General features: G+C 37.2%; 1 protein-coding gene across 1 annotated transcript in view; it reads left to right on the top strand.

Moving 5' to 3' along the window:
- LOC117336224 overlaps positions 1 to 12,784 on the top strand; it is a 34,642-nt gene that overhangs the window by 20,246 nt on the left and 1,612 nt on the right. Inside the window, exon 4 of the mRNA XM_033896683.1 lies at positions 6,328 to 6,413. Coding sequence (XP_033752574.1) covers positions 6,328 to 6,413 — 86 coding nt within the window. The remainder of the gene's footprint in view (positions 1 to 6,327; positions 6,414 to 12,784) is intronic.

Here is a 12,784-nt window from a genome sequence, read left to right as displayed (position 1 = left end):
ATGACTAGTACATTATGTCATCTTCATTACACAACAGAACGTAACATAGCGAAAAGAATCTTTACATAAATCATACATTCCAACTGAAGAATAAAAAAAGTTATGAATTATTTTGAAGGGCAGTAACATGGTGATGTTGCAACAATGATGATGTAGCTTGGAACACAGAACATCTGATAGTTTTTAAACTTTGTACAGACTTCTACTCAACTTCATAATAATTGGTAAAATAGCAGTGGTTTTGTTTTTAACTCATAAAAGTTGGTTATTCTTGTGTGGTAGTATTTGACTTCATTGTTTTTTTAGTGGTAAAGAGTCCATGTCTTATGTGGTAGTATTTGACTAGAATGGACACACTAATGTTTCTTTAGTGGTCAAGAGTCCATGTCTTGTGTGGTAGTATTTGACTAGAATGGACACATTGAGGTTTCTTTAGTGGTCTAGAGTCCATGTCTTGTGTGGTGGTATTTGACTAGAATGGACACATTGAGGTTTCTTTAGTGGTCAAGAGTCCTATGTCTTGTGTGGTAGTATTAGACTAGAATGGACACATTGAGGTTTCTTTAGTGGTCAAGAGTCCATGACTTGTGTGGTAGTATTTGACTAGAATGGACACATTCTTGTTTCTTTAGTGGTCAAGAGTCCATGTCTTGTGTGGTAGTATTAGACTAGAATGGACACATTGAGGTTTCTTTAGTGGTCAAGAGTCCATGTCTTGTGTGGTAGTATTAGACTAGAATGGACACATTGAGGTTTCTTTAGTGGTCAAGAGTCCATGACTTGTGTGGTAGTATTTGACTAGAATGGACACATTGAGGTTTCTTTAGTGGTCAAGAGTCCATGTCTTGTGTGGTGGTATTTGACTAGAATGGACACATTGAGGTTTCTTTAGTGGTCAAGAGTCCATGTCTTGTGTGGTAGTATTAGACTAGAATGGACACATTGAGGTTTCTTTAGTGGTCAAGAGTCCATGACTTGTGTGGTAGTATTTGACAAGAATGGACACATTGAGGTTTCTTTAGTGGTCACGAGTCCATGTCTTGTGTGGTAGTATTAGACTAGAATGGACACATTAAGGTTTCTCTGGTCAAGAGTCCATGACTTGTGTGGTAGTATTTGACTAGAATGGACACATTGAGGTTTCTTTAGTGGTCAAGAGTCCATGTCTTGTGTGGTAGTATTTGACTAGAAGTCAAGAGTCCATGTCTTGTGTGGTAGTATTTGACTAGAATGGACACATTGAGGTTTCTTTAGTGGTCTAGAGTCCATGTCTTGTGTGGTGGTATTTGACTAGAATGGACACATTGAGGTTTCTTTAGTGGTCAAGAGTCCATGTCTTGTGTGGTAGTATTAGACTAGAATGGACACATTGAGGTTTCTTTAGTGGTCAAGAGTCCATGACTTGTGTGGTAGTATTTGACTAGAATCGACACATTCTTGTTTCTTTAGTGGTCAAGAGTCCATGTCTTGTGTGGTAGTATTAGACTAGAATGGACACATTGAGGTTTCTTTAGTGGTCAAGAGTCCATGACTTGTGTGGTAGTATTTGACTAGAATTGACACATTCTTGTTTCTTTAGTGGTCGAGAGTCCATGTCTTGTGTGGTAGTATTTGTCTAGAATGGACACATTGATGTTTCTTTAGTGGTCACGAGTCCATGTCTTGTGTGGTAGTATTAGACTAGAATGGACACATTGAGGTTTCTTTAGTGGTCACGAGTCCATGTCTTGTGTGGTAGTATTAGACTAGAATGGACACATTAAGGTTTCTCTGGTCAAGAGTCCATGACTTGTGTGGTAGTATTTGACTAGAATTGACACATTCTTGTTTCTTTAGTGGTCAAGAGTCCATGTCTTGTGTGGTAGTATTTGACTAGAATGGACACATTGAGGTTTCTTTAGTGGTCACGGGTCCATGTCTTGTGTGGTAGTATTTGACTAGAATGGACACATTGAGGTTTCTTTAGTGGTCACGAGTCCATGTCTTGTGTGGTAGTATTTGACTAGAATGGACACATTGAGGTTTCTTTAGTGGTCAAGAGTCCATGTCTTGTGTGGTGGTATTAGACTAGAATGGACACATTGAGGTTTCTTTAGTGGTCAAGAGTCCATGTCTTTTGTGGTAGTATTTGACTAGAATGGACACATTCTTGTTTCTTTAGTGGTCAAGAGTCTATGTCTTGTGTGGTAGTATATGACTAGATGGACACATTGAGGTTTCTTTAGTGGTCAAGAGTCCATGTTTTGTGAGGTGGTATTTGTCTAGAATGGACACATTGAGGTTTCTTTAGTGGTCAAGAGTCCATGTCTTGTGTGGTAGTATTTGACTAGAATGGACACATTGAGGTTTCTTTAGTGGTCAAGAGTCCATGTCTTATGTGGTGGTATTTGACTAGAATGGACACATTGAGATTTCTTTAGTGGTCAAGAGTCCATGTCTTGTGTGGTAGTATTAGACTAGAATGGACACATTGAGGTTTCTTTAGTGGTCAAGAGTCCATGTCTTGTGTGGTAGTATTTGACTAGAATGGACACATTGAGGTTTCTTTAGTGGTCAAGAGTCCATGTCTTGTGTGGTAGTATTAGACTAAAATGGACACATTCTTGTTTCTTTAGTGGTCAAGAGTCCATGTCTTGTGTGGTAGTATTAGACTTAAATGGACACATTAATGGTTCTAGTAGTCAAGAGTCCATGTCTTGTGGTATTTTGAAAATTACAATTAAAGAAATTAAAGAAAGTTATTCAATTTTATTTTGGATTAATTAGTCATATTTTAGCTTACTGTTATTCAATATAGCATCGTCTCTGCAGCAAAAATTCTTTCATTTCTTTAAATCATGAATAAAGTTATTTCACACTATAAATATTGCAGAGAAAGATTTTATTTTAATAATTATAAATTACAAACCTTGCTGTTGAATAAATTCTTTTAATTTCTTTATTCAAAATGTTAATTTATATATGTTACCTCTTAAGACGGACAATACACATTGTGATAGAGGGCGCCACTGTCCATTTGTTCTGCTTAAGATATCGTTGAACTTAATTATTTTTATACCATTTAAGCAATTATTGAGCTTAATAAAATACCGCTTTAGAATTTTACCACTTAAGAACCGTACCACTTAAGATAAGTTCCACCTAAGGTCAGTATGTGGGTACGTCCGTCCGTCCGTCCGTCCGTCCGTCCGTCCGTCAACAATTGACTTCTTCTTCATAACCACTGATCAGAATTTGACCAAATTTGGTCAGAAGCATCCCTATGGGTAGGGGACTCAAAATTGTACAAATGATGGGGCTGACCCCCCAGGGGCCTGAGGGGCGGGGCCAAAAGGGGTCAATTTGGCTATATTGATATAAACGACTTCTTCTCTGAAACCGAGCAAAGGATATTGCTCCTATTTGTCTGGAAGTATCACTATGGGGTGGGGATTCAAAATTGTACAAATGGTGGTGCTGACCCCCAGGGGCCTGATGGGCGGGGCCAAAAGGGGTCAATTTGGCTATATTGATATAAACGACTTCTCTGGAACCGAGCAATGGATATCACTCCTATTTGCCTGGTAGCATAACTTTGGGCTGGGGATTCAAAATTGTACAAATGATGGGGCTGACCCCCAGGGGCCGGAAGGGCGGGGCCAAATGTGGTCATTTGGGCTATATTGATATAAACAACTTCTTCTCTGAAACCGAACAAACGATATTGCTCATATTTGCCTGGTAGCAACACTATGGGGTGGGGATTCAAAATTGTACAAATGGTGTGGCTGACCCCCGGGGGGCCTGAGGGGCGGGGCCAAGAGGGGTCAATTCCGCTAAATTGATATAAACAACTTCTTCTCTGAAACTAAGCAATGGATATCACTCATATTTACCTGGTAGCAACCTCCTAGAGTAGGGATTCAAAATTGTACAAATGACAGGACTGACCCCCAAGGGGCCTGAGGGGCGGCGTCAAAAGGGGTCAATTTGGCTGCATTGATATAAACGACTTCTTCTCTGAAACCGAGCAAAGGATATTGCTCCTATTTGCCTGGAAGCAATCACTATGGGGTGGGGATTCAAAATTGTACAGATGGTGGTGCTGACCCCCTAGGGGCCTGAGAGGCGGGGCAAAAATGGGTCAATATAGCTATATTGATATTAACGACTTCTTCTCTGAAACTAAGCATTGGATATCACTCATATTTGCCTGGTAGCAACCCCCTAGGGTAGGGATTCAAAATTGTACAAATGACAGGGCTGACCCCAGGGGACCTAAGAGGCGGGGCCAAAAGGGGTTATTTTGGCAAAATTGATATAAACAACTTTTTCTCTGAAAATAAGCAATGGATATCTTTAATATGTGACTGGTAGCATTCACTTTGGTTAAGGATTCAAAATTGTACAAATGATGGGGCCGACCCCCTGGAGGCTGAGGGGCTGGGCCAAAAGGGGTCAATTTGGCTAAATTGATATGAACAACTTCTCTGAAACAGCTCATATTTGACTATTAGCATTCTATTGGGGTAGGGATTCAAAATTGTATAAAGGAAGGAGCTGACTCCAAGGGGGCAGAGGGCAGGGTCAAAAGGGGCCAATTGGTCTAAACAAGATCTTCTCTGAAATTAAGCAATGGATATCACTCACATTTGTGTGTTAGCATCCCTATGGGGTCGCGCCAAAAGTCAATTTCATTTCATGGATTAATGTACCTTTTGGCATTTTTAGGTCACCTGAGACGAAGTCTCAGTTGACCTATTGCAATCGCCTTTTGTCCGGCGTCGTGCGTCGTCCGTCGTGCGTCGTAAACAATTTACATTTTCAACTTCTTCTTAAAAACTGCTGAACTAAATTCAATGAAATTTTACAGGAAGCTTCCATGGCTGAGGGTGAACCAAAATTGTGAATTATATGGTCCCCACCCCCCAGGGGCCTGAGGGGCGGGGCCAAAAAGGGTCAAATTGACTAAAACTTCAAAAATCTTCTTCTCTACTCTTAGATATGGTAGAATCAAATACTCTTCATAGATGGAAGGATCTTAAGGTGCTTTACCAAAATTGTGAATTTCATGACCCTGGGGTCTCACGTTTGCCCCTGGGGAGGGGGTAAACTTTACTATAGTTTATATAGGGAAATCACATTTTTGACTATTATTTGTTGGATTTGTATTGGAATTCATTCTAACTTGTATCGAATAATCAGCATGGGATGACACTTTGATGGTATGTACAGGTTGGCCCTAGTTGACCCCCAGGGGCTGATGGGCGGGGCCAAAAAGGGTCAAATTGACTAAAATTTCAAAAACCTTCTTCTCTACTCTCAGATATGGTAGATTCAAATACTCTACATAGATGGAAGGATCTTAAGGTGCTTTACCAAAATTGTGAATTTCATGACCCTAGGGTCTCATGTTTGCCCCTGGGGAGGGGGTAAACTTTACTATAGTTTATATAGGGAAATCACATTTTTGACTATTATTTGTTGAATTTTTATTGGAATTCGTTCTAACTTCGTTAACATTATCAGCTTGGGATGACAGTTTGATGGTATGTACATGTTGGCCCTGACTGACCCCCAGGGGCTGATGGGCGGGGCCAAAAAGGGTCAAATTAACAGAAATTTTAAAAATCTTCTTCTTACAGCCCAAATAAGGTAGAATTAAATACTCTTCACAGATCGAAGGGTCTTAAGGTGCTTTACCATAATTGTGAATTTCCTAGCCCTGGGGTCTTGCGTTTGCCCCATGGGAGGGGATAAACTTTACTATAGTTATAGGGAAATCACATTTTTGACTATCATTTGTTTTATTTGTTTTGAAATTCATTCTTTCATTCAAATTTACTGAAATATTTCAAAAATCAGGTGACCGTTAAGGCCCATGGGCCTCTTGTTAGTATTAAAATAAAACCATTGTACATGTACCCATATAAAATGCTTATGATATATATTGACATAGCAATACCAGCGACAAATATACTTCAGCATCATTCTTGTTTCATATCTCATGAAACCAGGTGAGCGATACAGGCCCTCTGGGCCTCTTGTTTTTAATCTGGGTATGGATAAGTGCAATGTAGGTTTCTTAATAGATGGTACAAGTATAAACATAGATTCACAGATCTATCCTAATTGGATTGCTCCTGCGGTCTAATAGCATGGACATTATTCATATCCCCTTCTTTAACCATTTGCTTTCTGAGCATGTTTAATACCAAATACTGTATGTATGATAGTTCTGGATTCTAAATCTTCTGGCCTATTGTCATATAACACCAGGTTGTAAAAATGTTAAAACAGACAATTGTAATAGACAAAAAATGTTCATCTTAGACTTTTATTGTACAGGGAATCTACTATACAGACACCGAAACCTGAAAACACGGATGGCCTAACCCTGAGTTACCCAGATGACCAGTCCATGTTTGTGAAAGGTAAAGTTCTCCAGTTGTCAGATGATTTTGACCAGAACTTTCCAAAGCAGGGGTCAATCTGGGATATAGAGGGGTACCCTTTTCTGTGACTAGGGGGAAAATAGCTAGGATTCAAAGAGGCCACAGACCCCTGGCAGATCCAAGGGAACGTCCTGGTAGTGAGTCTCAGGAATGTGAAGCCCCTAGGCCTAAAAATGCTTTTAAGCTTTTCAGTACCTTTTGATTGGCTCCTCATAACTTTTGAAGTGTAAATACAATCTTCTTTTTGAAGAAAAAAAATGTGTAATCCTGATGAGGTTTATTTCAGAGTTCATAACGTCCTGCTTCATCCGTGCTGGAAATGACTAAGAGTTGCACATAATTCATTCCTTCTTTTTCAATGCAAACATGATTTCTGTTCACTTATGTCCATGACAGTATATATACACTGCTTGTCACCAAAATGCATGGCACCCATGGTTACGAATACAGTTTTATTTATTCGCTTTTTAAACGAACATTAATGTTCGGTTATTGCCATCAAGAACTGGACTGAGAAATATGACCATATTTGGTAGCCACATTCACCAATACGCCATCTACTGTCTGTTTCAATGAAATATGGCTGCCCCCATTGCCTTACGCTTCAAATAATTTACTGGCAAAAACATCTTCGTTTTATGTAGTAGTATTACCGAAAATGTTGAAATGTATTCAGTAGATGTTTTCAAGATGCATACGATTTGAGAAATACATAACTCTAGCGAAATGTGAAGACTAAATGAACCTGAACTTTGCGAATAACTCCAGGTCAATATATTTATGTAAACAAATATTGCGCAGGCGCATTCGTCTCCGGATGTTTAGAAAGTTTTGCTCTTCCGTGTTCATTCCAAAACGGCTGACATTATAGCATAGGTCTGCAAATATGTCCGCGATTTACTTAAATGTGTAATATATATATTCTAGAATGCAACATCATTATCAACTAGATGAGTATTTCTATAATTTAGAGAAAAAAATATATCAATAACGGCATACGAGACGATACATTGTATCATACATAGGTTACTGTACATGTTTGCGAGAAAGGTAGATACTAGGTGGCATTTGTGGTCAGGGTGACTGGTCATAGCGTTAACATTGTCATCGATTTCCATATTCCATTTTCCTTTGACGAAAACGACCAATAAATCAAATGCAAATGATAATATCTTGTTGCCATGTGCACGGGATTGGTTGTTGTAGGCGATACTTGGAACGTATTTACTGTTGTAAGGGAGGTAACTGCAAGATTACGGAAATCAAACGTTAAACCAATTTGATTGGTCGATTCTTCCATGACTTTGGCAATGGGTTTACAATCGAAGTGACAGATAACTACGGCAATGTTCAGATGATGTCAACAATAACATTTTTAGATACGTGTGGTCGGCAGTTGTCATGTTTAAAATGAATAATTATATAGGTTGTTTTTATTTCGGCAAAGTCGAGAATATTTACTGAAACGGACCACAGGTGAAGCAGACTTGGAAATACCGAAACGAAGAAAAATGGGGCTTAATTATAATATAAATTGGCATTATTTTCAGAGAATTGACCCACATATATGTTTTTCAATGCCTAATTGTATCATATGTAAAATATTAGAGGTTTACGAATTTTAAATTAATTTTTCATTTGCGAATCGCGGCCCGATTGTCGTTAGAGTTGAATTACCGAAATGGCCGATAGTGGACCCAAATCGATATTTTTACGAGAGATTGGACCCAATATAGGATCTATTAATCTTTGGTGTGTGTATAGAGACCATATGAATTTTTTTCCTTTACCTGGAAGTATTTTGAAAGAATTTGCAAAATACCGAATTCACGATCAAATTTTCGATTGTGACGAACTACTGAGACGGTGTTAAGTTCATGTTAAGTCAAACTGATTGAAATCAGCTGTTACATATGTACACATGGCTACGTTTACTATGCAATACGCCTACGTATTTTTTTTTTTTTTTCAAAGACGGAAAACGGAAATCCGGATTATCTAAAAACAAATGCAAAAAGACTTGTGATATTCACTTTAATTTGATATTCAGCCATTAATTGTTATTTGTAGTTTTATAACTTCTGAAATAGTGTGATCGATTCTCTATATAATATTGCTGTGGAACTTGTGTTATTTTTCAAACAAATTCATTTTGATAATTTGTTAATTTAGAACGTTCATGAAGTCATGATCAAGACTTGAAATTCTCGCTACACCATACTTCAAACACGGAGTAATCAATGAATTGATAAATTGAAAATTGAAGTCAAGCAAATGAGTTAATATTTACCTAAATAATTTTTCAATATACAACACATGTTCAGATGACTATTTGTGCCATGCTGTTACAAGATTTCAGTTACAATTCTAAAAGTCAAGCAAATGAGTTAATATATATTTACTTAAATAATTTTTCAATATACAACATATGTTCAGATGACTATTTGTGCCATGCTGTTACAAGATTTCAGTTATAATTCTAAAATTGAATTACAATGTAGTATGTAAATATATGTTATACTGTCAATATCCACAAAGCGAGTGTAGTCTACTGTACTCCGTCATGCCGGTAGATAGCGGTACATATACGTACTGCTTACATCTAGTGCTTACTTGTGTGAACTATAAATCAATAACAAAAATGGTTCATATATTTCTATATACATTTATGACTTCACAAATTATGCGGTGTCTGAAGATCTGAATGAAGTGAATAAACGATGTATAAAATTATTTTTATGAAATATTCAAGTCATAGATCATTCTTTTTTTTTTAAATACTGATTTCAGGTCCATTTTGGTAATTCAACTATAACGGTAATTAAAATACTTCTCGTTTTTTTTTAAGCCGGAAAACGGAAATCCGGATTATCTAAAAACAAATGCAAAAATACTTGTGGTATTCACTTAATTTGATATTCAGCCGTTAATTGTTATTTGTAGTTTTATAACTTTTGATATATTGTGATTGATTCTCTATATGATCTTGCTGTGGAACTTGTTTTATTTTTCAAACAAATTCATTTTAATAATTTGTTAATTTAAAATTTTCATCAAGTCATGATCAAGACTTGAAATTCTCACTACACCATACTTCAAACACGGAGTAATCAATGAATTGATAAACTGAAAATACAACAAATGTTCAGATGACTATTTGTGCCATGCTGTTACAAGATTTCAGTTACAATTCTAAAATTGAATTAGTATGTAAATATATGTTATCCTGTCAATATCCACAAAGCGAGTGTAGTTTACTGTACTCAAAGTCATGCCAGTAGATAGCGGTACATATACTTACTGCCTACATCTAGTGCTTACTTGTGTGAACTACATGTATAAATCAATAACAAAATGGTTCATATATTTCTATATATGACTTCACAAATTATGTGGTGTCTGAAGATCTGAATGAAGTGAATAAACGATGTATTACATTATCTTTATGAAAAAGAAAAACTTTAAAAAAAGTCATAGATCATTCTCTTAAAAATATTGGTTTCAAGTCAATTTTGGTAATTTTACTATGACGGCAATCAGGCCTAGAATGGCATATAAACCCCTAATATTTTACATATGATTAATTTTGACATTGGAGAGCATATAATTGTGTCCATTCTCTAAGCACTGGTAGAATGTACAGAATAGAGCTTCATAAATATATTCTCAAAATTACTAATTACCCCGATAAATACAAATGTATAACATTTTACATAAACCTCCCATGACTGATGATTAAACTTGCAAATCTCCTGTGTCATTCCAATTTTGATATGTGTAAATATATACACGTACTGTATATATATAGTTATAGATATGGAATGCTTCACAATTTGCATACAGTTATGGAATATTATAACACCCCCAAAAATGTTCTCTCCACATAAAGGTGTGATTTGTGCAATTACATTGCTGAATTGTGTGGTTCAGTATGATTGGATGATCAACATTGGAAAAGGACAATAAATAGGGAATGTGTCGTCCCATCGAATGGACTGTAATCTTTGTGATCAGGTTTGAAGTTGAAAATGAATCTGGAAGTTTTCTTTTCCTGTTTGCTGAATTATTCGATGAAGATAGTCTTTATCTGGTTGTTATTCTTTATCACATTGTTTACAATACTGTAATCATACCAGAAGTTTATCTTCTCATATACAGATTTATTAACATCAAATGATTCCTGAACAAAAGGAGTCAGTTTTTTTTTGTTTTGAAGTACCATAAATGCTTGAGTACAGTTTCATTCTTAGATACATTCTTAATTTGGGCCTTGATTAGCAGCTCTGGTTTTGGTTTTCAGTAATTCTTTATGTGTGTTTCATCATATTAAGTTGAAATACAACTATGTATGCCAAACTAACGATGGAACTAGCCTAAATTTAGTGCATATTAGAAGTTGGCATCAATAAGGTCACAGAGTCCTGGCTGTATTATAACTGATGATGCCTTCCCGAAAGAAAGAAGACATATTTTATTTTCATCGATCCAAGATAGATCAACAAACTTCCAATTTCAATTAGGACCTTACAGAAACATGCACGTGTACAATCAAATCAGAACAGCTGCAAACATTTCAAATTATTTGCAATTAATTCCTAAACCGATATCAGTAAATTTATCAACTTAAAACTTAGAAGATTACCGATTTTGCATTAAACAATAATGTTTGTTTACAGTACTTCCAGTACTTTGATTAGGTCATCTGACCCGAAGGGTCAGGATGACCTATAGTCATCATGCTTCGTCCGTCGTCGTGCGCCGTACGTAAACTTTTCACATTTCAATCTTCTTCTCAAGTTCCACCAGTGGGATTAAGCTGAAACTTGCCTGAAATGATCTTGAGATGGTCTTGACCAAGTGTTGTTATTTTTCGGGTCAGTCTGAAATCCAAGATGGCCGCCATAGCCGCCATCTTGAAAAACACATTTTAAACTTCTTCTCAAGTTCCACCAGTGCTGTAGGGCTGAAACTTGCCAGAAATGATCCTGAGATGATCCCGACCAAGTGTTGTTATTTTTCGGGTCGTTCCGAATTCCAAGATGGCCGCCATAGCCGCCATCTTGAAAAACACATTTTAAACTTCTTCTCAAGTTCCACCAGTGCTATTGAGCTGAAACTTGCCTGAAATGATCCTGAGATGATCCCGACCAAGTGTTGTTATTTTTCGGGTCGGTCCGAAATCCAAGATTGCCGCCATAGCCGCCATCTTGAAAAACACATTTTAAACTTCTTTTCAAGTTCCACCAGTGCTGTTGGGCTGAAACTTGCCAGAAATGATCCTGAGATGATCCTGACCAAGTGTTGTTATTTTTCAGGTCGGTCCAAAATTGAAGATGGCCGCCATAGCCGCTATCTTGAAAAACACATTTTAAACTTCTTTTCAAGTTCCACCAGTGCTGTTGGGCTGAAACTTGCCAGAAATGATCCTGAGATGATCCTGACCAAGTGTTGTTATTTTTCAGGTCGGTCCAAAATCCAAGATGGCCGCCATAGCCGCCATCTTGAAAAATACATTTTAAAATTCTTCTCAAGTTCCAACAGTGCTATTGAGCTGAAACTTGCCTGAAATGATCCTGATATGATTGCGACCAAGTGTTGTTATTTTTTGGGTCGGTCCGAAATCCAAGATGGCCGCCATAGCCGCCATCTTGAAAAACACATTTTAAACTTCTTCTCAAGTTCCACCAGTGCTGTTGGGCTGAAACTTGCCTGAATTGTTCCTGAGATGATCCCGACCAAGTGTTGTTATTTTTCGGGTCGTTCCGAATTCCAAGATGGCCGCCATAGCCGCAATCTTAAAAAACACATTTTAAACTTATTCTCCAGTTCCACTGGTGTCATTGAGCTGGAAATTTGTGAGAATGTTAAGGAAGGAGGGCAAACTAAGTGTTGTTGTTTTTTTCGGCCTCGTAAAAACTTTGACATGGCAGCAATGACGGCCATTTTGTAACATGATTGCGCAATCATGGTTTTCATGAACAACACCTATTTCAAACTTCTTCTCAAATTCCACCGGTGGGATTCAGCTCTTACTTACCAGAAATTATCCTTAGATGGTCCAGACCAAGTGTTATTATTTATTGGGTCGGTCAGAAATCCAAGATGGCCACCATGGCCAACAGTGCCACTATATTTTAAAAGATAAAAGGATATTATATATAACTGTCTGTTCTGCTCAGTGATATACCCGGGTAGCAGCTTTAAAGTAAGTAAATCAGGTAGTTAGTTGCAAGTTCTTAACAGCCCATCAACACTATGAGTTCATTATGTACCAGGTATAAGGGCCAGAAATTATGGAGTAAAAGATTATGAGCAATATGGGCAAAAGACATAACATCAAACAACTGAAA

This window comes from Pecten maximus, chromosome 10 (genome assembly GCF_902652985.1).
Source record: "Pecten maximus chromosome 10, xPecMax1.1, whole genome shotgun sequence".
Lineage (NCBI taxonomy): Eukaryota > Metazoa > Mollusca > Bivalvia > Pectinida > Pectinidae > Pecten > Pecten maximus.
This window is presented reverse-complemented; position numbering and strand designations above follow the sequence as displayed.